We start from the raw sequence: 27976 nt of genomic DNA, 5'->3' as shown, positions 1-27976 counted from the left end.
AAAAAAAAAAGGCAAGAAAGAACTAAACTCCCCCCCTCCCTTTCCTCCAGCCGGGCTGCACCTCTGTCTTGCACTTTGCACGGAGAGAGCGCGCGAGGGAGAGAGAGGAAAGGAAAAAAAAAAAAAATAATAAAAAGAGCAGGCAGAAGAGAAGGCGAGAAGCATGAAGTGTTAACTCCCCCGTGCCAAGGCCCGCGCCGCCGGACAGCCGCCCGCCGCGCCTCCAGCCCCGAGCGGCCGCCGCGCGCGCCCCGCCTGCAGCCCGGGCCGGCGAGGCGAGCCCTCCTTATGCAAAGCGCGCAGCGGAGCGGCGAGCGGGGGACGCCGCGCACCCGGCCGGGCTCCTCCGGCTTCGCCGCCGCCGCCGCCGCCGCCGCCACCGCAGCCCGCGGAGGACCTTCCCGAGCCTGAAGCCGCCGGCTCGGCACGCACGGAGGCGAGCAGGCGAGGAGGGGCCGGGGCGAGCGAGCGAGCACATTGGCGTGAGCAGGGGGGAGGGAGGGCGGGCGCGGGGGGCGCGGGCAGGGCGGGGGGTGTGTGCGCGCTCGGAGCTTTCGGGCCAGCCACCGCCGCGCGAGCTAGAAGCGCCCCAGCCCGGCAAGCTGGCTCACCCGCTGGCCACCCAGCACAGCCCGCTGGCCCCTCTCCTGCAGCCCATCTGGCGGAGCGGCGGCGGCGGCGGCGGCGGCAGGAGAATGGCATCAGAACTGGCAATGAGCAACTCCGACCTGCCCACCAGTCCCCTGGCCATGGAATATGTTAATGACTTCGATCTGATGAAGTTTGAAGTGAAAAAGGAACCGGTGGAGACCGACCGCATCATCAGCCAGTGCGGCCGTCTCATCGCCGGGGGCTCGCTGTCCTCCACCCCCATGAGCACGCCGTGCAGCTCGGTGCCCCCTTCCCCCAGCTTCTCGGCGCCCAGCCCGGGCTCGGGCAGCGAGCAGAAGGCGCACCTGGAAGACTACTACTGGATGACCGGCTACCCGCAGCAGCTGAACCCCGAGGCGCTGGGCTTCAGCCCCGAGGACGCGGTCGAGGCGCTCATCAGCAACAGCCACCAGCTCCAGGGCGGCTTCGATGGCTACGCGCGCGGGGCGCAGCAGCTGGCCTCGGCGGCCGGGGCCGGCGCCGGCGCCTCCCTGGGCGGCAGCGGCGAGGAGATGGGCCCCGCCGCCGCCGTGGTGTCCGCCGTGATCGCCGCGGCCGCCGCGCAGAGCGGCGCGGGCCCGCATTACCACCACCACCACCACCACCACGCCGCCGGCCACGGCCACCACCACCACCCGACGGCCGGCGCGCCCGGCGCCGCGGGCAGCGCGTCCGCCTCGGCCGGTGGCGCGGGCGGCGCGGGCGGCGGTGGCCCGGCCAGCGCCGGGGGCGGCGGCGGAGGCGGCGGCGGAGGCGGCGGCGGCGGCGGCGGCGGCGGCGGGGGCGCGGCGGGGGCGGGGGGCGCCCTGCACCCGCACCACGCCGCGGGCGGCCTGCACTTCGACGACCGCTTCTCCGACGAGCAGCTGGTGACCATGTCGGTGCGCGAGCTGAACCGGCAGCTGCGCGGGGTCAGCAAGGAGGAGGTGATCCGGCTGAAGCAGAAGAGGCGGACCCTGAAAAACCGCGGCTATGCCCAGTCCTGCCGCTTCAAGAGGGTGCAGCAGAGACACGTCCTGGAGTCCGAGAAGAATCAGCTGCTGCAGCAGGTCGACCACCTCAAGCAGGAGATCTCCAGGCTGGTGCGCGAGAGGGACGCGTACAAGGAGAAATACGAGAAGTTGGTGAGCAGCGGCTTCCGAGAAAACGGCTCGAGCAGCGACAACCCGTCCTCTCCCGAGTTTTTCATGTGAGTCTGACACGCGATCCCAGCTAGCCACCTTGATAAGTGCTCCGTGGGGGTCCGACTCGGGTGTGGGCTTGCTACTTCCAGAGCCGTGCTCGCCGCCACCTCGCCCCCTCCCCTGCCGAGATAGGCCCCGTGCCCCTGCACACACACACGCACACACACACACACACACACACACACACACACAGCCTGCTCCCAGTTGGCGGTGGTGGTGGCTGTTTTTTAATGGGGAGGGAGTGGATGTCTGGCTCATGGATTGCCAATCTGAAATTCTCCATAACTTGCTAGCTTGTTTTTATTTACAAACCGCACCCCCACCCCCCACCCCCCACCATGTTCAAAGATCTCAGCAGAGTTCGTCATGCTCACCTTTGAAGCCGGCATCATTCACAGGTTTTGTTTTTGTGGGGTTTTTTTTTTCTTCTTCTTCTTTTTCAGTTCATGAGCTGGTGTTCATTTTCCGTGTGTGTGTGTGTTTTACTTTGTTTGGATTTTTTTTTTGTTTTGTTTTTAATTTTACTTTTTTGGAGCTTGCTGTGTTGTTGCCCTTTTTCCCCCGACCTCCACCCTCACGCTCCTTCCACCCATCTCCTCAGAGATAAAAGAAAAAAAGAAAAAGAAAAAAAAAAAAGCTAAGTTTTTTTTTCCTCCTCCTGAGTTCTTCATATGTGAGATTGAGCTTGCAAAGGAAAAAAAAAATGTGAAATGTTATAGACGCAGCGCGCTGAGTTCCATCGGGTTTTTTTTAGCATTGTTATGCTAAACTAGAGAGAGAGAGAAAAATCCTCATGAACCTGCCACAATCAAGCCCGCATCAACCTTCTGGGTGTGACTTGTGAGTTTTGGCCTTATCATGCCAAATCTGAGAGTTTAGTCTGCCATTAAAAAACTCATTCTCATCTCATGCATTATTACGCTTGCTACTTTGTCTTAGCAACAATGAACTATAACTGTTTCAAAGACTTTATGGAAAAGAGACATTATATTAATAAAAAAAAGCCTGCATGCTGGACATGTATGGTATAATTATTTTTTTTCTTTTTTTTTTTTTCCTTTTGGCTTGGAAATGGACGTTCGAAGACTTATGGCATGGTATTCATACTTTTGTTTTATTGCCTCATGACTTTTTTGAGTTCAGAACAAAGTGCCACCCTAGAGCCTTCTTCCCATGAAAGTTTGCATCCCCCAAACTGCTTTGAGTTACTCGGAACTTCAGCCTCCCATTGGAAATGCACTGAAGGCATTCCTTGTCAAAGATGCCAGAATGCGTTAAAAATCTAACAGTAAAGAACTCTTCATGTTTCCTTTTTAATAAGAATGACACCCCACTTTGGGGACTAAAATTGTGCTGTTGCAGAAAGCAGTCTAAAATTTATTTTTAAAAAAGAAAAAAAAAAAGAATTCTGCCCCGTGATTTTTGGTTTGTTTTATTTTTATTATTATTTTTTTTTCTTTTTGGCTTTTGGTCATTGTCAAATGTGGAATGCTATGGGTTTCTAGTATATAATTTAATTCTAGTTTTTATAATCTGTTAGCCCAGTTAAAATGTATGCTACAGATAAAGGAATGTTATAGATAAATTTGAAAGAGTTAGGTCTGTTTAGCTGTAGATTTTTTTAAAGATTGATGCACTAAATTGTTTACTGTTGTGATGTTAAGGGGGGTAGAGTTTGCAAGGGGACTGTTTAAAAAAAGTAGCTTATACAAGCATGTGCTCGCAACTTAAAATATAAGTTGGGTATGTGTAGTCTTTGCTATACCACTGACTGTATTGAAAACCAAAGTATTAAAGGGGAAACACCCCTGTTTATATCTGTAGGGGTATTTTACATTCAAAATGTATGTTTTTTTTTTCAAATTTAAAGTATTTGGGACTGAATTGCACTAAGATATAACCTGCAAGCATATAATACAAAAAGAATTTGCAAAACTGTTTAGAACGCTAATACAATTTATGCAGTTATAAAAATGGCATTACTGCACAGTTTTAAGACGATGCAGATTTTTTTACAGTTGTATTGTGGTGCAGAACTGGATTTTCTGTAACTTAAAAAAAAAAATCCACAGTTTTAAAGGCAATAATCAGTAAATGTTCTTTTCAGGGACTGACATCCTGTCTTTAAAAAAAAAAAAAATGAAAAGTAAATCTTACCACAATAAATATAAAAAAATCTTGTCAGTTACTTTTCTTTTACATATTTTGCTGTGCAAAATTGTTTTATATCTTGAGTTACTAACTAACCACGCGTGATGTTCCTATGTGCTTTTCTTTCATTTTCAATTCTGGTTATATCGAGAGAAAGAATAATCTACAATAATAAACTGCATTTTTTTTTTTGATTCTGTGCTCAGCTTCTTAGTGTGCAGTTTAACTGGGCCCAAAACCGCATTAGAAGTGTAAAATGCATCCTTTTCTCCAGAGGAAGGATTAATGGAGGAGTAGGGAGGCAATCATTCAGGGTGAAACATAGGCTATTCTGTGAGGCTGGGGGAAGGGGGGGGGGACAGTCCCTTTGAATAATTAGCAATATTTAATATAAATGTAAATTATGACCTCTCAAAATGCCCTTCCCCACAAGTTTTCAGTTTTCAAGTGAGTTGAGACATCATTGCCCTCTGGTGAAAACAAACAAACGAAAATCCCAACCAGAGAGAGTAGGGCCTTCTCAGCATTGCCCTGAGCTTCTGGTCCAACAGCAAGCCCATCTAGAAAGAAATGGGCCTGGCAGACGGGGCTTGGACACATATGCATTTAATGGTAAAGATAAACAATTCTTGCCTTTTCGCTAAAATTGAGTATTTTTCCTTCTTCCCTTTACACACTCTGATTTTCTTGTTAGCAAGGCCTGCCACGACTTAACATCAACACTTTGGACAAATCAAATTGTTTGTTGGTTTTTGGTTTTGGGGGGTTTTTTTGTTTGTTTGTTTGTTTGTTTGTAATTTGGAAGGTCATTTGTCTTAAATAGGAACAAGAACCCCCCTCCCCCTTACTTACATAACCCCAAGTACATCTCTGGATTTGAACTGTGTTATTAAATCATACTTCACTGTGAATATTTAGCAGAGGGCTTCTCCACTTAGGCGAGCTGGCAGTGATTTCCAATCACCTTAACTCCAGAAATACAAGCGAGCAGAAAGTAATGCCTTGGTCGAATAAAGGCTGTGCTTTAATTGATGGGTATTTGCCCCCAAAGAGGCTGTGTCAGGAGGCTAACTTAAAAAGATGACTGAGAAAGTCAGTCCAGCCACCTTCCCTAACAGCACTGACCTATTTTAAAATGACACAAATTCATGCAACTAATGTTACAAATCCGTGCAGTTTGCACTCCTAATCAACCTCCCAGAGAATGCTAAAAGAATGTTAGACAAGGCCAACCCTGTTCGCAAAATATAGCCAAACATGATGACTTCTGTTTTATTTTCTTTTCGGGCTTTTGGGGGGTTTTTTGTTTTGTTTTGTTTTGTTTTTTAAGATAATACTGCAACTCTGAACGGAGGCCTTATTTTGCAGAAAACAGGTTGCGCTTGGCGGGGGTGAGCTCTGACCAGTCGATCATCTTGTCTTCCTTCCTCTTTTTCACAGAACGCGAAGACACTATACCCACTGCATTTAGACCTTCCCTTTAGGTGCCAGTTTGGATTGAACTCCTGAATCCACACTTAATGTTGGTTAACAAAAGTCTTCATGGTACATGCCCTTCTTCGGTGTGCTGAACTTAGCTAGCTGTTCTCTGCTTTGGAGATTTTTGTTTGTTTGTTTTTTCGGTTTTTTTTTTTTTTTTCTCTCTGATTCCCAACGAGGAGATACGCAGTTTCCCCCTGAAGAGGCAGAAATGGAGATACCATTTATGCAAGACGCTCGGCCTCAGAGGAAAGCTTTTAGGCAAACACATTCTCAGAATAAGCCACCCTTAAGCATTTTGTTAGGACTCCACAGGGCAGCTCAGTATCATAAGCGGGGTTTGGCCCCCAACGTTAGAAAGCAGAGAGGCGCTGGCAGGATGGGGTTTGGGTGGCTGGTTTTAAGAGAAGGTTAACTCCTTAGTGAAGGGCAGTTTTAGAGATCACCCTTACTAAAAACTTTGCAGAGTGCTAAGAGTGGCAAATGCGAATGCACGCGTGTGTGTGTGTGTGTGTGTGTGTGTTTAACAAAGAAACCCCAAGTTCTACCGAAGTGCCCTTAGCAGAAATAAGTCTCCAAATTAGAAAACAAGAGAGAAATCGTGTAAGGAAATCTAGCTTTCCCTTTCCACTGCATCTGAGTCCTTGTCTAAATAGTGTTCAAATTCCTTTCATTCCACTTACAGAACTGAGCCCACTCGTGAGTTGGAGCCATGAGTGGGATACCCCACGTTTTGGAAGGCCCAGCAATGCGTACCTACCAGTATAGTCACAACATGAAATTTATGTGCGAACCGTACATTAAAAATGTATTATTATTATTATTTGCGGCCTTGGACAACACCCTGCCCCTGACTTCTATTTAGTTTCCTTTTTAAAGAAAAATGACTGTGCTAGAGAAGAAAGCTAGCAAATGTCTAACCTCTGTGCTGGTAACTATCCCCCTTGCCTGAAGGTCTTCTCTGCCAACCTAGAGGAAAAAGCGCATGGATGCTTCGGGCTCCACGACGCGAAAAACTAAAGTAGGTGCCATTGTTTTCAGCCTGCAAGATCAGCTTTTAAAAATCCACTGAAATTTAGAGGAGATCTCCATGTCCATTTGTAGGAAAAGGAGGCTCCCAGAAGGTAACAGCTAGCGTTTTTGGAAGCGTATGTAGACACACACACTCTAAATAGTACTTTTCCACACTTCATTGTTTCTCTGGCAGATAATGTTACTAAGAAGAAAAAACAAAAATTGCTCGCCTCCCCCTCCCCAAGCGGATGCCATGGGTGGGGAGTTTTAGCCCAGCCAAAGCGGCCTGGCTGTCTGGTAGGCCCTGGATAGTATCGTATTTATCAGTGATGTCGAACGTGTTCATTTATCAGCCATCGCTGGAAGTGAAAACACCGCCCGGCAAAACGCAAAGTTAGTTAAACCACACCCTCCAGGTGCCTTTTTTTCCTCCACTTTGCCGCTCCCAGGCCATTCATAAAATCGCCTCCCTTGTATTTCCCTACTTTATATTTTTTTACAAAAAAAAAATAATAATAAATAATAAATAAAAAGCGTAAGAACCTTTCCCAATGTATCTGACACGGTCATAGACTGACATCGAAACAGACAGAGATGCCACGTCCTGATCTTGGTGAGGACACGATGTCTGGGTGCCATGATTTTCCGCCTCCATGCCATACCCACCTGGGCCCCTCTCCCAGTGGGAAATTATTTATTATGTAACGCAAGAGTCTTATGTCCTGATCTTTTCTCCCTCCTACCTTTCGCCCAGTAGTTTTTATTTAGTAATGTCAACTCTGGATACTTCTGTTCTCGCACAGGACCTCCCCGATGCCAAACCACCGCTTTCCTGCTAAACACGATGAACAGCGCAAGCCACAGCCACCTTCACAGACATGGTCTGCAGCAGACCTGTAGGGCTGTGTTCTTAGCGCCTCCCTGTCTGAATAACTAAACTTGCTTCTGACACAAAGGTTCCCAGACTATAGTACGTTGGGAGGCTTTTGTTGATGTTGCCCTAGCTTTGTTTAGGCCAACTTACTTCCGTATTCACACACTCTTGGCTTTAGAAAACATTCTCCTCTGGTATTCTAGGCCAATCAATATTTTTAAAAGTCTGCTTGCCACACAGGTGTCTCTATTTTTTGCCTGTCGGTAGTTAAAGCCTAACCGAGGTGGATGGGAGGCTAAAATACATGAGTGACAACCTCCAGCCATTCGACTTCCTTGCCAGGGAAACACACAGCCAGGCTCCTGGCCTTACTTTTCATGTAAACACGCATAAAAGGAATTGGGAGGCCAGATTCCTCCCCCTTTAGATGGCTGATTTGAGAGGCTCCCCACTGTGATTTACTTTCATTTGATTTCTAAAAAATAATGTTGCCCCTTTCTATGAAGAAATGTCTTAGTCTTGTTGTTGTTTTAAGGGAAGATTTATCCACAGTGATGGGCTATAATTTCCACCGCTTCTGATTATTCCTCAAGATGCTGAATGAGTTCTTCGGGGTCGGTGTCTTCCTTGCTCTTTCGAGGCAAATAAGGGAAACCTGAAGTTTGTCCTCAGTCCGGGCTCGCCCTAAATGGGAAAGATGTCCCAGGTCCAAAACAGGGCCTACAGTGGCGGTCTGTGTGAGTGATGGTCCAGGGTCCGGAAGTCTGAGTCAGGATTTGTTTGTTTGTTTTTGCATTTGTTTTAAAACCCAGCAGGAGCCCTACCCCACCTTCTGATAACCCTGCTTTTCTCACTTTTGATATAAATCTTCAAACCCTAGACATCAAACAGCCCCCAGAAAAGGGGAATTCTCTTCAAGCCTTGCTCCGCCCAGGCTCCTGAACAAACCCAGCTCTGTCTAGCACTTTTTCTCCAGCGGGGGGTAGGGGACAGGGTGAGAGAATTTCAGTCTCCCAGGCTGTCTCATGATTGTCGGGGCATAAAGGAGTACAGTCCTGTAACAATGCGGGAACATCTTTACCCTTTAGAGAGGGACAAAACAGAAAACAAAGCAGATCCAATTGCCCTGCGCAAAGGCATAGCAGGACCCTGGGCTCCTGTTCTCTGCACCCTCTGTGGGCGGTGAGAAATGAGGGTAGCAAGACAGAGTGGTGGGGAGGACTTGGAAGGCAAGACTCCCGGGAATAATCCCAGTGGCCAGTCTGAATTTCACTTGCTCGCTGGCTAACGACAGGCCCAGCGTTCACAGGGGCCAGGTGCAAACAAGGTCTGAGGGCCCGTTTCCTTTTCCCAAACAGCTTCAGCGCTCACACCCAAACTGAGGAATCAGGGGAAATTGTCACTGTCTCAATGCTGGGACCTTTGTAAAGGTATCAGTCTGCCATTTTACAGCGGTGACATTTTGGATCAGACAGACATGTTCTGGCAAAACGTATAGGGTCCCCGTGGTAGGTTTTAGGAGGTCACGGCAGTTTTTATTGTTTCAATCTGAAAGCACTTGGTGTGTATGTGTGTTTTCCGGAAGTTTGCCCGCTGTAGTAAGGCCGAGAAAGAACACGTCCGTAGCACACGGAAATCAGATCTTTATATGAATTTTGCATTGGACTTGCACAGTTTGAGGACGCTCACAAAACACATTTGCCACAGAGAGGCTATGAGTGGAATGACAGTCCCTTACTCAGAGCATAATCATCTCCTGAGCACCTCTTCCTCTGTTCAACAAAATTCATTTTCCTCTCCTTTCTTTTTGTCAAATAACAATTTCACCCCCCCCCCCCATAATTAGGACTTTGGATTGCAAAATCACATTCCTCTCTTCTCCACAGATTCTTGGATCTTTAGTGGCGATTAGAAAGGGGCATTAATTCAAGAAGGGAGGATGAGGGAGGGGTGTTTGTGGACATTCGGGAAGAGGAGGGCAGGAGAGGAAATAGTTCTGTGCTCACCCCCCACACCCCTCGGCCCCCGCCCAGCCCAGGCCTGGGTGTGAGCTACACGCTGGGGATTTGGATTCTGAGCTGATTCTAAATATTCTGATGACCAACCTTGAGCATTTCCAAGCTTAGATTCCAAAACATGGTTTTTCCTTGTGGTCGGTGGTTTCAGTCAGGGGATAGGAGAGGCCATGAAGCCTTACAGAACCGGGCAGAGATGCGTGAAAACCGCTCTTCTGTGAGAATCCCCAAGGATGGCTGCGAAGGGGATCCTGGGCTGAAAAGTCTGGTCGGTGGTGCAGATTCCCTTTTGCAGCCAGAATTTGCCCCTGTCCCCCGTAAGTGAGTTCCTGGCCTTCTTTGAGGGCATTCTCCAGAAGGAATGTTCTGAGGGTCTCGGAGTGGATAGGCCATCCCAAACTAGGCCAGAGGAGCAGAGAACAGGAGGGGTCTGGCATGCAGGGCTAGGGAGTAGTGCTCTCAGAAGCCAGCCTTCGCTTAAGATCCCAATCCAGGGATCAAAGCTAGGTCAGTCCCAGGGCCCCACCTCACCCCAGAAGTGATCTGCTTGCAGGGTGACTGAAAATGGACTGGCAGACCCCGAGATCCCCATGATTCCTAAGTAGAATTACCCATGTCCTGAGCTCCAGGGCTTTGGCCTCTTATCACCTGACCCTTGCCCCATTCCAGTGCCCTCTCTGTAATCGTTACCACCTCTTTCTCCCAGGCCTAGTTGCCCAGGGCCATCAGAGAGTCGGAGGTCATTGCCCTTGGGCCAGAAGGCAGTGCCCAAGCTAAGGTCGTGGTCAAAGTCCCTCCTGCCCCAGTTTAGGTGTGGCCAAACCCAGGGCTGGAGAGACGGGCTGGCAAGCTTGGATGGGAGAGGAGCTGGGAGGTGGCTCTGGAATGTTCAGCACCGGCTGCGGCCTCTGGTGCCAAGGGTCTTGAAGCCTGGACTGCAGGAGATGAAGGCCCCGGAGGATGCTGAGGTTGTCCACCTCTGGGCTTCCTCTCCCGCCACCCCCCGCCCCGCCCCCCTGCACACAAACACTCTGTTCTCGCCCTGTCTCTGTATACACTCTTCGGGGCCCATTGCCCTGGCCACCACTGCCTGGACCTGACTGCTGGGGAGTCGTGGAGCCAGGTATGTGCCCCAGGCTCCTGGGTCGCGGCTGGGACCAGGCTGGGCAAGGCAGGTGCTGAACAACAGAAGGCAGGAACCGCGGGGGCGGGTCCTGGAGGCTGCCTGAGGTCACCGGGCAGTCCCTGCTCTCCCCAGGCCCGAGGCTGCGCCCGCCCGGGAGGCTAGCGCGCTCCTGGATGCCGGCCACCGGGCTCCCCTCGGAGAAGCCCAGGATACCTCCCCGGCGCCCGGGGGCGCTAACCGCGGCGGTCCCCAGCGCGCCCCTGTGCCCCGCGCCCATCAGGCGCGCACGCCCCAGCAGGGGCCTCGGATTTGTATTGGAATTTGGTTTATTTTCCAAGAGGACTGCCCTGGCCAGAGTGGAGCGCCAGGGGACATCAAAACTGTCAGCTCTCCGGCGCTCCCCGGTGGGCGCAGAGGGAGGGAGCCTGATTCGGCCCTAAAAGTCTCCACCCCTCACCTTGGGACCCCCACCCCACCCGCCAGCGGACCCAGGAGCTTGAAGATCATCGGCTCCAGATCATTTGATTTTTTTTTTTCTCTATTAATTTCCCGGCCTATTTTTTCAGATCTTTTTTCCTGCCCTGGTTAGAGAGAGGGGGGAAAAGAGAAAGAAAGAAGGAAACCCAGATAGCAAGTTTTACAGGCTTCCCAGAGATCTCTGTATGGTTGGGGTTTCCCGTGGTGTGGTTTGATGTTCCTTACACAGGAAAGCGAGTCAAGCCAACTTTGTTAGGATTTCGACAGCAGCCCCAGCAAGAGGGTCCTGCTTGCTTTCGCGGATTTAACACCGTGCTCCAGGCCAATCTGGGGCGCTCAGGCACCGTTTTACCACCACAGATTTTAAAAGCACTAATTTCAGAAAGGAGTCCTCCCATGTAGGGCCTTTTACTTATGGGGACCCTCAGTTTTTTAGATCCACAAATACGGAGGCAAGGAACATTACACTTTCTTAAATAGATGTGTCTTTTCTTTTTCCGTCCCTCCAGGATGGATTTGGTAATGTGCAGAAAAATATGTTAAAACTGAAACAATGATCTCAGCATCTGAGACAGTTTTACACCGTCAGATTGCACTAAAGTCCCTTTTGATAGAAAGGGGGGGGGGACCTTGGTAAATGCAACATATTCTTTGATCTGCCATTTATCTATCTATCAATCTGTCTATGACCCATCTATCTACCTACCAATCTGGGGAACCCTTTAACGCACTGTAGAGGGAGAAGCGACTGAAAGATCAATCTGCAGTTTCCACATTATAAAATAAACACGATCACATGACAGTGAATCCCTCTACTCCGTAATTTTGTAGGCATGAGCAAACCTACCCTGAAATGTCTGTCTTAGGGTGATTTACCCATAAATCCTTCGACTACTTGGGGCGATGCAGGGCCGTGCAGAGACACATGCTGACCATCCACAGCGTATTTTCAGGGTGCCAGGTCCATGTTAATTCCCTGAGCTGTGTGGGCACCCAGACCTTTTAAAATCTCCCTTGGAACATCACTACATGTTCCTATGCTATTTAAAAATACTATTTAATCATTAGGTGAATGTCTCCAACTGTTAAAGGCTCTGCGCTAACAGACGTCTGGCCTGGATGACACGATGGTGGTCCGGCTCGAAAGCCTCCGCTTTCGAGAACCCCTTGCCCCCACCACTCTTCCCCAGATGACTAGCCTGGGTGAAGCTGATGAGAACAGAGAAGCCGCATTGGCTTTTGGACTCTATTCAGGTGTAGGCACAGAATCTCTCTCCCCCGCCCTTTTGAAAGTAAATGCCTTGATAACAGGATGGGCTGCCCGGATGGCCAAAGAGTAGAGGTCATCTTGAGGAAAATGACACCAATGATCTAAAAAGGACATCTACTTTATGAGATTGCAGGCGAGATGCCAAATATTACATTTAATGAGGCCTGATTCTTTTTCTCCAAAAATAACAGAGACTGTCAATGAGACTGTCAGGAAGACAGAGGAGCATTTTGCAAAGCCTATGTTCAATTATTGCTTTGTAATATTTTTCTAAAATTGAAAAATGCCTCACAAGTATATGATCTCATGTAAATACTCCTTGAAGAAGCTTAACATATGTTTGCACTGCCCCAAAGGAATTACAAAAATATTCTTTCTGCAATCTCTTAAGCTTTTAAACTATTCACTTGCATTTCTAAAAGAATCTGTTTTTCCTAAAGTTTTTTTTTTTTTTTAAACGGGGCGGTGGGGAGGGGGAACCTTAAATAGAAAGGGTTTTTGTTTGTTTGTTTGTTTGTTTTTTTAGAGATTAGCCCTCGGAACTTCAAATGAAGAACAATTGATGTTAGTGCTAACATTTCCAGGTTTTTAACTTTGTGTTTTCTGTTTCCTTTTTTGTTGTTGTTGTTGTTGGCATAGAAATAATATATTAAGCAAAGATTAATAGATACTATTACACGAAGAAAAGTAGTCTGTACTGTAAGATTTTGAAGGCATTTCTAACAAGATGTGTGAATGGAGACCCATGATGTGTTCGGGGCAGCTCTGACAGAAAGAAGAGCACAAACATGTTTGTCCAGGTGTTTTAATGCATAGTTATACCATCCAGAGAAGGGGCATTTGAAATAACCGGCGAGTTACGCTCAATGAAAATTTAAGTAAAGACAGATTCTACGGCAGTTACAGTAGCCTACAGATTTCAGCATGTGTATATGTAGAGTGAATTTGTTCGTACCCGTGATAATTTGGAGTTTACCAAATGAAAGTGTGGGGGATTAAAGGGAAATAAGCGAGTATCCATCTTGGAAGAAAAAAATCAGATTGACTTACTGGTTTATGGCAGTTACTGTACACAGATTCTCTGTAACCATGTTGAATTTTTAACGTTAGATTTTAAATATATTTTGACAGTCTGAACTTGTATGGTGTGACTAACTATAGGGAGAAATGACAGGTCTGCTTTGTTATTAAGCTGCTGTCTGGAAAATATTGGACTCTGTACAGTAAATGATAATTATTTTGCCACTTACATTAGTGCGGCTAATAGCAATAAGGGTTTTTTGAACCATAGAGAGCTAACTACTTTGAATTACTGTGCTTTGTTATTCACTGTGAGGCAAGAAGCCTTTTTTTTTTTTAAAGCAACCTCATTTTCATATCCTGGTTTTAAGAATTCCCTGCTACTAATTTAAACAGAGAGGAAGTTAATAAATAAAAGGGTGGTATCTGAACGTTTCTATTTGTTGAGAGAACGTTTGTAGTTAAGGTCAGTGGTACCAGCAGAATAGACCAGAGCAAGGAAGGAGGAGGGGGAAAATGGAAGAGAATGTGCCCTAGCAAAGATCCAGGGGAAGGGGGACCAGTTGGGCTCCCAGAGGGATGGGCTTCAAAGCTGGACTTCAAAGCCGATCCAGACTGTCAGGCGAGTAAGTATCTCTATATCTCAGCTTCCTTGGGGTCAGAGCCGTAGTCAGAGGGGGTGACCTTGCCTTGCATGCCATTCTCTTCCATGTGAACCCCTCCTCTGGCAGGTCTGAGGCCAGGATGCCAAAGCAAGTGGACCTAAAATCCCTGTTCCTTGGGTCTAATTCTGCCTTTTTCATAGATAGCTAGGCTGCCTTTGACGTACTGTCCTTGAAACCTTCTTCATGGTTATTAATTACCCTTTGTTTATTTTAATATATTTACTAAATCAGGTACCCAAGGGAATCCTCTACATCAGTGATGTGAAAAACCCTGTTGCCTGAAGTCAAAGAGGTACATCTTGATTTCTGATTTGCATGTGCTCGTTTGAATAACTTTTCCGTGAGGGAGGAAGCAAGCAAGCAAGGAATGCTGATAATTTCTTAGGTGTGAAAAGCTCCTGCTTTGGTAATTGTCGTCTCTGGGTTTCCCACGTAACTGAAACGGTGATCCAGGAGGCTGAAGGGGAGATCCAAGTATGCGGGACCAGCATGCATGTATTTCTGCATTTATCTCATTACGTAGGTGTGGTGGACAGAGTAATTGATTGGGTTTGAGGAAACATCACATCTTTCGCCTTCAACAGCATGCATCTCCTGACACTCATGGAGCCAGGCCTGATGTTAGAACATCACGCATTTTGGGTGAAGCTGTACAACTTGCATCCATGGTCGTTGGCCAGCTTTCCCTGGGCCTCGTAAACATTCCAAATTTGTAGACTCTTAGGATTCACTCCATACTCACATTTGGAAAGTTTGGTGTCCCGCCAAAACACAGTGTGTCCCCCACCCCCAGCCTCGTATCCAAATGTGACTTTGGAGCCACTGCCCGCTTCGATTATAGGCAGAAGGAAAGAGTGAGAGACGGGTGGGAGGCAGAAATCTCATTCTCATCTAAAAAGAAAAAAAGAAAAGAAATTAAGATATTTAAATCAGTTCTCAATTGTAAGCATCCCAGAGTGACTTTAATAATGAAACCTCTTCGTTTAGAAAGTGAGTCTGACACTTGTACCCCAACAATTATTTAGTGTCATTGTTTTATGTGTTCTTGTGACCTTTTATTGGCTAATGGAACAAAGTTTGATTTTTTTTTTTTTATTAAAAACTTGCTTGCTGACAAATCTGCATGAAATACAGTTTTTGATTTCTAGAGAAACTGAGGAGGGGGGCAAAAGTCACACTGTCAAAATGCTACTCTTTGCGAAGGAGACACTTTAAGGATCCAACGAATCTGAGAGTGTTGGAAACCAGAACCCTACTTACTCCCATTATTCAAAAATAGTGTCAGATTGCTTACTTTTACACACTGCTTGAATAACCTGACTGTGGATATTTAACTATGATTTCTTTCCTAGCCTTGCACGGAATTAACCTTTTCCTGAATAGTTCTCACACACAGATTTTACCTTGATGTATATGTACCTTGGGGATTAATCTGAGTGTCCACACAGTTCCAATACTTTATTCCTCTCGTTTTCATTCCCGTCTTTTGTCTGTGTCTTTATAATTGCAATTTGAAAGCCATCTATTAAATGTGATGATCTAGGCCCACTGGCAGGTTTTGTTACATGGAAACCATCCATTTTGAGCAAAGAGCTAATGAACTTTTAAGGCAAGGTTCACACTGGTCCTGACCCTCCTGGTAATTTTTCATATAAGGTTACGGGTGGGAGAGAAATCAAATTTCATCTGTGAATTTGATTGACAGGTGAGAGCAAGGAAGAGAAAGGCATTTGGTCAGATGGGGAATCTTGGGGTAGGAGGACAATTCCTCTGAGTTACTCCGGGATATTAGATATTATAAGCGGATATATGAAAAGTTCAATACTTGATACTCTGGGGAGAGTTACTTAGTGTATATTCAGAGAGTCACTTTGGCTAAGGGATTTTAGTAGTGAAAGTCAAAAATGGAGAGCTGCTAGCTTTCTTCTCTCTTGCTAATTTCCACTATGTACAGCGCGTGGCTCATTTCTGGCAATTTTCTAGCTAGAGTAGGAAAATTAAATCACACACCATTTGGGAAGTCATTTAATTACCTTTCATTTCTTCTCAGAAACACAGTCTGGATTATATTATGGTTCTTGGGCCTATTACCAAATATTCATCTTAAGCAGTATCACAAAAAGATTAAATTCTCCTTTGCTGCAGCACCTCCGATCCTGACTCGCATTTTCTGTAGGTGCATGTTATATCTTAAGGTGTGCAAATCTACCCAAACTGCATGGTTTATCAAGATCGTGCCTTCTAAGGAAGGTCTTCTAACGTGAACGTCCACAGAGACCACTGCTGTTTGATGTAACAATTTCCATGGTTAGCATCCTTGGGTAACGTGATGTTAGTGCCTTGGCCATGGAAACAAGTGATGATGTTGCTCGACCCTAATAATACCAAAGGTGGCTTTGGAATCTGCCTTAGGGACTGTCCCTCAGCTTGAATTAACTAACCCAACTGCCCCTGGTTTGCACCAATGTTGAAAGTAGGACTTCAAGACATGTTCTTTCGTCTTGTGTGCTGTAACACTGATTTGGAAGGTGGTGATGGATCTTAGCCTGCTCATGTCTATGCTCTGCCCATTTCAGATGTTCCTGACATTGGCTAAGACCCATCCGGAAGCAACCAAGCCTTACAGAGCTGCCTCAGGGCAGGGCAGGTGGGATACATACATAGGGGAGAGGCCCATTTGTAGCTTTCCTGTCGCCTATGGGAGAAGCTGATGGAACTTGTATAAATAGTGTTTCCTGGGTTCGAAGTACCCATCAGTTTGTTTGGTTTTTTTCCTCCCCTCTAGTCTTACACTTAGCTGAGTGGACATGTTTTATCCTGACTGTACCTATGCCAATCTGAATGCAAAGAAATGTAAGGAAGTGTTCATTGTTTTATGAACTGGGATAAAAACCAAAAATGAAACGAAACCAAGCAAAGACAGTAGAAGTGTTCAGAAATCTTTTTATTTTGTATAACTTGACTTCCCGTGTTGCCCATGAATCATCTAGAGAAATACAACGCAAAGCATGGTTTCCCGATGCCCAGTGTCCACGTGGGGGCCTTAGCACAGCTGTTTCATTCAAACATAAAATGAAGTATGTCATAACCATGTTTCCCTTGCAGAGCCCGTCAAAATCTTTTAACAGAAATGGTGAATCAGGTGTCCTCATGCAAAGGACATGTGAAAACACAGACTGTAAGTTCTGAATTCTTGGTGCCTCTGTTTAGAAAGCCCAAGTGAGAACAGTGGCTGGTCTTGACTCTGTCTTCATCACAGGCCCCTCAGGGCTTCTAAATACTCCGTTTTTAAAGTACGTCCTCCATACCCCCAGGCAGCAAGGAACAGAGTGCTGTCTTACATGCAGACTTGGAGCGGACCAATCCATCAAAAGTTCCATGAGTGTGTCTTAAGCGAATTACATCAATGGATTTGTTGGCACTGAGAAAAAAAAAAGGGGGGGGGGGGATACTTTCGCTTGAAGTGTTTATTCCGCGGACTTACTTGTTTGTTTGCTGTTTGTTTATTTAGGTCATGCTCCCACATAACCACTGTCTCACCCCCTTTCTAGACAAAGCCTGCCTAATATTCTTTCGGTGGGGACTGGCCCCCTCCTGGGCTGATGTAATCAATTGGGGCAGGTAGAGGATAACGAGCCATATCAAGTCATATTTTCCGTGAGCTCTAGGATACTCTTGAGGGGGCAATTTAAAGAAAGAAACGGTATGCATTTAGGGGGGAAGAAAGGGAAGAAAGAGTTTTTGCAACAAGTACGGCACTCGTGACTTAAAACAAAGCCATGCTCCTGTAAAAGAGTGTTCCCGCTGAAAGCACACATTCAGTCATTCACCTGCCAGAGCCTCAGATTTACTGCTGCCGTTCGCAGATGCCAGTGCTGAAACCCTCTTCACCTGCGGACTGCTGAATCTTCCATTTCCTCCATCCAAAAATCACAGTCAAGTTGTTGTTTAGTGTCTGCATTGTTTTTGCTTTTCCTGGCACCTAATGAAACTATCAGCAATAAATGAGCTAAGCAGAAGGGCTGGTTTTGATTTTGATTTTGTAATTTTTTTATTTTTTTATTTTTTGGTCTTTTTGCAATATTTGGAAAAGGCTGGGACAAGGGTCAGCCAGTGGGAAAATTGGACATGCCTCTGTTTTCAGCATCCACAGGAAATATTACAAAGCCATTGGCGCAGACATAGTTTCAGGTGGGAAGTAGCACCAAGTAGGGGGAGGGGAGGAGCGGTTCCAGGCGGTGGGTGGAAAACTCAGACCCAGCTGTGGGAATCACAGGTCTTGTCACTGGAGACCACACAGCCACAGGAGCAGTGTGACCTCAGGTGTAAGACCCTGGACCTAATGAGGAGTTATTCACATGCAACCAGTAAGAACGTCTTTTGTTCATTTTGGGTCTGTTGGAAAGCAGGGTAGGTTCACTTGCAGGTGGGTAGGCAGTGGAGGGGAGAATGGAATTGATACGAAATTCACCTTGAGGTCACACTTCCTTTAAATTAGGTTCTACAAAGTTTCTTTTCTTTTTCCCTGGCTCCTTCTGCAGCAGCTTTGTGTCCTGGGTTTACAGTTATGTTAAGGGGATTCTGAACCACGGTTGACGCCCCTCTGCCTCCAACAACAACGTTAATCAAAACGGAGACCTTTTGTTACCAATAGTAGTTAATTAAAGGGCTTGATTCTGTGCCGCTGTGGTGCATGCCTCCAGCTTGTTCATACTCGAAGACGAATTTCACCTGGCATGTACATGAAATGGGGGGAAAGCTGACATGGGGGTCTCTTCCTGGGCTGAATGATTTGAATGGGAGAGTAGGATTTCCTGTTTACCTTTCTGAAATTTCTCTTCGTTATTTTCCTGCCCTCTCTCTTTCTTCATCAGGGAGCTATAGGAATCCTTACAGAATATCTTACCGTGCATCCGGTACGCTTCGCAGTGTTCGAAATCATGCGTGGCATTTTAGAAGGCCATGTGAGTCTGCCCGAGAGGATGTATAGCATCCTTCTCCTCTCAGCAGTAGCCAAGAGAAATCAGAAATCCCTTCACCCATATTGACCTTTTCGACACAAGCTAAGAACTGTTTTCTTTCCCACTCTTTGCTCCAGTGAGTCGCACATACAGGTAGCTCTGTGTTGATGCTCAAAGACTGTTTTGTTTGTTTGTCACTGGGCTTTCCCAGACTTTTTATTTTATTTATTTATTTATTTTTTATTTTTCTTCTCTTTTGTACTTTCAAAGCCAGGAAGCTCTTTCTCCCCACTGCACAGAAGGCAAGTGCAAAGCCCACGTGCTGGCATAGGCTTTCACAGGCAGTTTGGAGGTTTGAGCCCGGGCTCTCCCTCACCGCAAAGGAGGGAGAGAGTTTGTGATGGGGACTGGATTTCTGGTCAGCCTCGGGGCTGCTTTGCTGCCCAGGGCTGACGGCTCCCAGCCGCCCTTCTCCCCAGCCGCCTTCTGGAGACCCCCTCTGCATTCCAGGCCCCTTGGCATCGCCGTCTTGCCTTGGACGCCACGGCTTTCCACGTGCTCCTCTCCACGTGCTCCGTGTTCTAATCCAGCCAGCGAATCAGAATGAGCAGGGCTGCTGCTGCCTTCACTATCGTCCCCACCTTAGCGGTTGGTGATGACCTTGTTGGCGAAAATGGGTGTGTTCTAGACACTAGTCACCGGGGGTAGTTTGGCAAACCTAATTATTCAGAACTTAACCTGTTGGATCTGAACCTCAGGTATTGACTAGCATCCTGACAAAACCCCAGTCCGAAGGCAAAAAGGTCATTGGCGAAATAGCATAGGACAGGTGCAATCAATCCTCCCCACAGTCGTGCGGGCGGATATAACCCCCGGCTCCTGAGATGAGCGGGTGGGATTTGAGTTGGAGCCTCGACTCCAGCAGGAAAATCCAGGGTACAGCTTGGATCCTGACTGAGAGCGGGAGGTTTTTCCCTGTCCAGCTGGAGCTCGGAGCTGTCACGCAAGCGTGGGGAAAGTCGCCCTGCCCCGGAGAGGAAGAACAAAGTAAGGAAGGATCTGTTTTTATTCTTTTTCCTTCTATTTTATTTGAGCCAGGTGATAGCAGTGATGAGAAACTTTCCCTGTTGCTGGAAAACTTTTGTTTTTCAAGGCATTGGTGGGAATGGGGGGAGGGAGTGCAGTTTCTGCAAGGTGTTTGTGTCTGTCTTGACTCGACGTTTTACGGTGTCATTCAGATTCCCCATTCCCTGCCCCATCGTTTGCCGCTACAATAAAAAAGGCACCTCTCCATGTTTGCCACGGTTAACCGAGCAGATTTTCACTTTAGGGAGGTTGAGTTCCGAGTGTGTGATTTCAACTGTAAATTCATCAGGAGTTATTTGCAGAGCTATTGCCGATATGCAGTTGTTCTGAGAATGCATGTTTTTATGATTTCTGTAAAATTTAATTGGGATCAGGTCACTGTGTGGCTTTGACTCAAGGACTTCTTTCTTTTTCTCCTTCCTCCTCCTCCTCCTTCTCCTTCTTTTTTTTTTTTTTTTTTTTTTTTTTTTTTTTTTTTGGTGTTGCAAGCTGTAGTAAGTGATTTGTAATTTATAATCAAAGTTTGGTATCGTTAAACTAAACTGTAAAAACTGGCTTTGGGAGTTTGCTCATAAAATAAATATTTGAAAAAATATAGCAGGGAGGCTTACGCAGTAGAGGCAATGTCAGTACGTATATATCTGTGTAGGTGAATATATATGTATGCATATTTTTTCCGGAGACTCTTAATACTAGCCCCCAAAACGCATCTTACAAAACTGTGACTTTCTGTAGCCCTTCAAGCCTGAGCATATTCTGATAAGCGTGTAAGCACATTTTCTTTAACGAACTTCTAATTTGTTTTTACAACTCCGATCATAGTTCACATTAACTTATTTTTTCAGCTATTTTATTCTTACACTAAAGAGTCTGCGTATATGTGCTAGAATTCTCTGTAAGCTATAGTGCTCCTTAGCTAGAAAGACTTTTTTTTTTCTTTCCTCCTAACAAGGAAGCTCATTTAGAAAGAAATGTTTATGTGAAGTGCTTGTCAGTTGGCATTTTTACTGGTTTGCTAACCCAAAGGTAAAATATAAAGCCATGTCTATTCCTCGCTGGCTTGTTGTTACTAGAAGGGTCCCTCCCTTGTTAGCTTGATAAATAATTTTACTAGGGGGACTCTGCTGTATTTTTATGCTCGCTGTCTATTTTCTGCTTGCTGCAAATAAATTTCTGTACTCAGAGGGCACTAAAACTCCAAACACATGGTATTTTCCCATTTTGCTGCTGGTCGCCTGAAATATTTATTTCCTCTCCTGTTTTTAATTAATTTTTTAAAGGAAAAAAATAATTTGTGGTTAATATCGAACAAAAATTTGTAATATATTTCTCAGGACTGTTGGGTTTGAACAGGGAAGGAGAGCGTTTTGAGATGCTTCGTGTGTCAAAGCCGGTCCCATATTTGTCAAATTGAAGACAGGAGTTATTTATTGCGGGGGAGGGTGTCCTGAAGTCTTCTCATTATAGATTTCCTTGTCTGTCTTTCCAACTTTAAATATTAAACTGTTCATATGAGGAATGAATAGGGCTGTAGAATTCTATCTAGAAACAAGGCACTCCACAATAAAATCTTTACCTTTGAAAAATGATACATGGCACAAAAGTAGAGATGAAATTGATCATAGGTATCAATATAGATATCAGCATCCACCTGAGTCCCAGGCATTTTGACATGGGATTCGTCACTGGTGTGAACTTGGCACGGGTCACAGGGGGAAAATGGGTGGCACCTACCTAAACAAACACACTGTAAAACAATCCATTAAAGTAAAATTAAAACTAATGTTTTCTATTATTAAAACGAACATAGCATATACTGGGTACACAATGAAATGTTTAAGGAAGGAATGATATACATATTGGGGAAAACAAGTGATCGTTTTAGATGAATGCCAGATTATTACACGGATTGAAATACAGTCTTTTTCGAAGCAGAGACTGCTTGTTATGTGTGATTTGTTATTTGCTTTTATCAGCAGGGTTTTATTTTGCAAAATTGGAAAATAATAAAATTTTTTTTGTTTTCATGTTCATTTTTGAGATAGAGAGATGGAGGGAGGGGCAGAGAGAGGAGAGACGGAGAGATAGAGAGAGAGGGGGGAGGGGCAGGGAGGTAAGGAGACACAGAATCCAAAGCAGCCACCAGGCTCTGAGCTGTCAGCACAGAGCTGGACGCGGGGCTCGAACCCACAAGCCATGAAATCATGACCTGAACCAAAGTCAGATGCTTACCCCACTGAGCCAACCAGGTGTCGCTGGAAAATATTTTTAGAAAGGTGCTAGAGGTATAAATTTAAAACCAGAAGGCCAGCATATGTCACCAACATCAACAGTATTGGGGAGACTGAGTCAGAGGTTATCTGGAGTTCAGTTTCTGCAACGATCACCACGATGAAGAAGAAAACCTAGATCAGGATTTTGAACGCTGATTTTCTTGGGTTTTTGAACTTGGAATACTTGATCCACACGTTTTCACTATAGATACATAAGTTGGTGACCAAAACATGTATGTATCTTCCCAAACGTGTGTGAGTTTTATTTTCATATCCCGCTTCTCAGGGATTTCAGAAATTAGCTAGACTTCAGGATGATGACTTGTTTTCTCCTTTCAAGTCGGCAGTTTATAGACTGTTCAGAATCGGTTTTTGTGAGATTTAAGGGAGAGTTGATAACTCTGTACTTCTTCGGGGCTATGCCAATTGGTCAGGAGTTAGAACAAACTTCCATGGGGCTGGAGACCATGATGTTCCATCCTGGTCTTTGGAGGTCATCCAAAGCCTCACAGGTATTGATGAGGACAGCTGCCATTGATCTAGGGCCTCCTGGGAGCCAGGACCTACGCCATCTTAGATTGTTACAACAGCTAGAGGGGCAGATATTTTAATCCCCTTTGTACAGATGAGGAAACTCAGGCAAAAGCTATTAAACTATAATTTGAGCCTACGCTGCAGTCATGTATTTCTAGATAGACCCCGTGCCGCTCTGCCCTGATCGCCATATTCCCTCCTTCCCAGCTAAACAGCCCAGCGTTGTAACCTTGGCACATGGAGTGGGGGCTTTGTAGCCCTCTCCTCTGTGGTCATCTTTTTCTGAGTTGGGTTGAGTGAGGCCTAGAAAACAAGTATTAGGATCTCATCAGTATCTAGAAGACTGGGACTGGTGCCTCTCAGGACCTTGACCCCAAGGACCCCTCCAGCTCGAAAGTCGAATGATGCTGTGGTTTGGTTTCAGTGGGTAACAGCAGCCATTTCCTACTTGAAGATCAAGATGGTTATTTCAAGAGCATGTAAAAAATAATAGATGGTCCGTTTCCTTAATACCCTGTAATGTGTAAAGTCTCAGGTGGACAAGTGACACTCGGGAAATGGCAGGATCGTGAAGATAAATCAGCATTAAATCACTCCACTGAAAGCCCCATTTAAAACAAAGTTGTCAGCGAGAGCTGTAGTAACATGAGAAAGAATACAGTTTTTGCATCTGTAAAATAGGGTTGTAAAAGAAGATTGGGCAAAGGATTAAATGCAATAATGTGTGTAAAGCACCTGGCACAGAGTAAACACCCTGCCATGCTTGGCCTTGATCAGTTTTAGACAGAATAAAACTTTGACCTTCACACCTTACAGGCCTCGGTTTGTTTTTAGAGTAACTGTGCTATTATGATACCAGGCTCCTCCTTCTCCTCTGCGAAGTGTTGTCAGACTGGAAAATGGAGAACAACCTAGAACAACAGTTTTCTTCTTTAATGTTTTAAAATGTTTATTTTTGAGAAAGAGAGAGAGGCAGTGCACGAGCAGGGGAGGTGCAGAGAGAGAGAGGGAGATACAGAATCTAAAGCAGGCTCCAGGCTCTGAGCTGTCAGCACAGAGACCGAGGTGGGGCTCAAACTTAGGGACCACAAGACCATGACCTGAGCTGAAGTCAGATGCTTAACTGACTGAGCCACCCAGGTGCCCCTGTAAGTTTCTAACTAGTTTCCTGAAGAGGGGGGGAAAAAGCCATCACCCCTTAACCTTTTTTTTTTTTTTTTTTTTTTTTTTTTTTGACAAGGCATGTTTGGGGAATTCTGTGGTCAAGTACTTTAGGGAAATCATGGATTGGGCAAAATCAGACACTTAATTTTGCTATCCTCTATCTCAGAGCCTTTATATGCTAATATTATCATGACCCCTCTACAGGAAAGGAACAGCACAGATAATACACTGTCTTCCAGACTTACTTGAACATGGGACCTGTTCTCTAATGAACCTTTTTGTGGAATTAACATTACATCAGACAGTTGTGAAAAATGGCTGTTAAGATACTGAAGTCTGACCATTTTATTGAGTACGGGAGGACACTTGTACCAATTTCCCCTTGTGAAACTCATGTTCTGAAAGATGGTTTGCAATTCGGTGTATTTGCTTTTATTAATCAGAACCGTCTGGAACAGCAACGGGGCATCTGGTCAGCAAGAGAACAGGCATAATCAATTCCATTGACGTACATGCAGTGAAAGGCCAAGAAAATCTTCCCGTGGGGGAGTGGCTCATGGGTGCGGTTACTATTTTCATGTGCTTGCTCCTCAGGGGGTTTCAGGATCCGGGTTTGGGACCCTGTGCTCTGATAGAAAACCCAAGATCACTGTCAAATCCGGCCTGGCCGTTGGTGATGGGATGCACCTTCCAAGGAAATGAGAGGTCCTGTAAGGAATATGTTAATTTTCTAGAAGGCTGGCCAGGGATTCTTTGGACATAAAAACTCTAGCCTTCAAGTTTCTATTCCTTGAGTGATAGGCTAACGGTGTACATTAAGGGCACGTATATACAAGCTGTATTGTGGAGGGCAGTTTGGAGCAGAGGTTCGTTCTCTCTGGCCTGTCTCCCTCCTTCTCTGTTTTTGTACACCTGCTTTATCCTCCCCTCAGCAGGCAGGCCTTCTCTAGGGAGAACCCGTGATGTCTCCAGTCACTGCTGGCTTCCACGCCAACCATGCTTTTGAGCTCCCAAGCAGAGCCTCCGAGAGACTCTTACAACTCCGTTCTAGGAAGAGACTGTCAATTGGCTCACTGGGGTCAGGTGTCGATCTCTCCTCCCATCAGTAGTAGCTGGGGGAGGGTCCTCCAGATTGTGCTGGGAGGGGCATCTGGCCTTCCCAGTATGATTTTCTGAGAAGGGGGGGGGCAGCAGGTTTGGAAGATGGGCCCTTCCCCACGTGGGGGAGGGGAACTCGTACCCCGGACTCCTGTGCACGCCCTTTTGGAGATAGACGTGAGTAGAATTGGGCCATGAACAGATCCTGCACCTGGGAACTGGGTTGTCAACCTTGGATGCCCCTGGGGAGCTATTGAAAAACCATTGATGCCGGCCCCAGACCAATGACTCCAGAACTTGAGGCGTCGGTGTTTTTTTTTTTTGTTTTGTTTTGTTTTTAAATAACAACTGCTGGGGATGCTAATGCACAGCCAGGATTGAGAACTCCTAGTAGAGGAATTCAGGGACACAGTTATTCATGGAAACCAAGACAGTGAAGAAATAACTGGTGAATAGCACGTATTTTATTGTTCTGTCTCACAACTCGGCGTTTTTCAGGTCCCGTAAAATTAAAAGGGATGAACGATTGTTTTGTGCTTTCCCAGCTTTGTCTCTTCTTCCCAGCCCTCTATTAGCATAAAGTCTATATAAGGAAGGAGTAAGGAAGTCAGATAAGGCTCACAGGGAAAGCAAATTGGAGGTGGGGTCCAGAAGTCTTCTTTTACACCTGACTGAGCCACGAAGCAGCCATACAAGCTGGGCAGGCATATTCCCCTGGGGTCTGATTTTTCTCGTTTGGGAAATGGGTCAAGTAATCCAGAGTCAGAGACCTCCTAGGAGTCTACAGTCAGCCAAGTGACCAGGTCATCACAGATCTAGCATATGAACCAAAGGGGATACTGAGGATTTTGCACTAGCAGAATGGCTAAGTTGACTTAAAAAAGTTTGTTTTAACATGTTTGTTTATTTTTAAGAGTGAGAGAGACAGAGCATGAGTGGGCGAGGGAGAGAGAGGGAGACACAGAATCTGAAGCAGGCTCCAAGCTGTCAGTACAGAGCCCAATGTGGGGCTCGAACCCACGAACAGTGAGCACATGACCTGAGCCAAAGTCAGATGCTTAACTGACTGAGCCACCCGGGCGCCCCAGAATGGCTCATTTTAAAGTGATGATGGTACTTAAACAGCATTCTGCATGAAAAAGAGAATAATGGATTTAGTTAGTGAGTTACAGGGATAGATGTCTTCCAGATTATTTGCACAAACTCTTAGAAGTACTGAGGAGGTGTTTTGTTATTCGTCGCCAACACCACCAGGCACTTCTTGAGTATGTGATTTGGCTTAGAGTAGAAACAGGACTGGGGCAAATGGCACTAGCTGAGATTAACCAAGATGTTTGATCACACACTGTCAGGCCCATTGATCCTCCACTAAAGCATAGCATTAAACCACACAAACGGCCCGCTCTGAAGGCATACTTCCCTCTACTCTGTGAGACAATTAACTTTTAAATTTCTCCTCTCCTCTTGGATTCTAAAGTCTGTGATCAAGGAGTCTGCGCCTCATTTATTTCTGTGTTCGGTACAGGCCTGCATCGGTGAGCAGCACACAGCATTTGTGCCTCAGAGCCTCTCTGGAAAGTGCCAGAGCGTTCTCAAATAAGCAGGGGCACAAGCGAGCACACAAACAGGTAATACGAGTCTAGTAACAGTTTCCTCAACGGCAAAGATGACATCTTTGCAGTCTGTCAAAATTAGAGGTTGTTCTCTTAATCCCTTCCCCGCTTTTCAAAAGACCCATATCCTGACATTTCCTTGACACTTTTGTGGGCTAGGTTTCTTTTCCTGGACAGCATGTTAAATATAGTCTGCACCAGCCAGACCTATTTCTTAATGTCCTTTTTTGGAGAGCTATTGGAAAATAAACCCCTTTTCTCTGGCTGGTTTGGCATCCGAGTTCTTGGGCTTTATTTTAGGATTTAACTCCATGAACACTTACTGGGCAGTCCCTATACACTGGAATATGGATTCGATGCTGGAACATTCGGAAACAAATAGGACACAGTTCTTGCTCTCAAGGTTGATTATTGATGCACACCGACAATTAAAACAAAATGCTTGTTGGGTTGGATAAACGCTTTCCAGAAGATGGGGGGTTTGCAAGGTGAGCAGGAGGAGGGTGGTCATTTTGTGAACACCCCACGCAGAAACAAAAGCTCCAGAGGTAGCAAAAGGAAATTGGGCTCCTTTTTAAACTTGGGATGGGGAAGATCTTCCTTAGCCTGACCTAAAACCCACATGCCATCCCACCAAGCACGGATCACTCTATGTAAGCATTTAAAATCTACTTGTCCCGAGAACACCCTAAACAAAAAAGACAAGCAGCAAAGTGGGGAAAAATCACAACCCACCAGAGAGGCAAAGGCCTAATTTCCTGAGGATGAAGAGCTCTTACGGAGACGACCAACAACTTGATGGGAACATGAGCAGAGAAGAATGGGCAGCTTTTAGAAAAAGGAAATACAAATGACCAATAATCTTGGGAAACCATGTTGATCCTTGCTCATAACCAAGTAATAGAAAGGATAACCTTGCATTTTAGCTGAAATGAGTGGTGATAGGCACCCACATGTGTGCTTGTGAGCCTGTGAATTAGCCTCTTAGCTTTTATAATATCTCCTGGCACATTTATCTAATAGCAAATGCCAGTTTGTACACATTTCCTGTTAGGGGAATTTTTTTTTTAAGTTTATTTTTGAGAGAGACCGAGTGTGAGTGGGGCAAGAGCAGAGAGAGAGGGAGACAGACACTCCCAAGCAGGCTCTGTACTGTCCGCACGGAGCCTGATGGGGGAATCCAACTCGGGAGACCGTGAGCTTGTCCCCTGACCCAAAACCAAGAGTCGAACTGACTGAGCCTCCCAGGTGCCCCTCCAGCAGTGAGGGTACAGCTGGAATAAACAGTGTGTTCATGGGTCTGAGGTGGGGAGGAAGGACT

The 27976-nt window shown here is 46.0% G+C and overlaps 1 protein-coding gene across 2 annotated transcripts; it reads left to right on the top strand.

Moving 5' to 3' along the window:
* The first annotated feature begins 227 nt into the window (after positions 1-227).
* On the top strand, positions 228-17945 carry MAF (MAF bZIP transcription factor). Of its 2 annotated transcripts, XR_009255830.1 has the most exons (4): positions 228-1840; positions 14158-14218; positions 16103-16233; positions 16503-17945. XR_009255830.1 is itself a non-coding variant. In XM_058707327.1 (3 exons), the coding sequence occupies exons 1-2, from the start codon at positions 696-698 to the stop codon at positions 14189-14191; spliced, it is 1179 nt and encodes a 392-aa protein (XP_058563310.1). In that variant the 5' UTR covers positions 228-695; the 3' UTR covers positions 14192-14218; positions 16503-17945. The 2 variants fall into 2 exon arrangements, 1 of the variants encoding a protein (XP_058563310.1); XM_058707327.1 differs by lacking the exon at positions 16103-16233.
* The last annotated feature ends 10031 nt before the right edge of the window (positions 17946-27976 follow it).

This window comes from Neofelis nebulosa, chromosome 17 (genome assembly GCF_028018385.1).
Source record: "Neofelis nebulosa isolate mNeoNeb1 chromosome 17, mNeoNeb1.pri, whole genome shotgun sequence".
Taxonomy (NCBI): domain Eukaryota; kingdom Metazoa; phylum Chordata; class Mammalia; order Carnivora; family Felidae; genus Neofelis; species Neofelis nebulosa.
The sequence above is the reverse complement of the archived record's forward strand: the minus strand, read 5'-3'. Positions and strand labels throughout refer to the sequence as shown.

Bases quoted from the DNA above. Each gene is read 5' to 3' on its own strand.
- MAF (XM_058707327.1), top strand. From the start codon at position 696: ATGGCATCAGAACTGGCAATGAGCAACTCCGACCTGCCCACCAGTCCC. The intron at 1,841-14,157 runs GTGAGTCTGACA...TTACTAAATCAG, and splicing joins TCCTCTCCCGAGTTTTTCAT to GTACCCAAGGGAATCCTCTA.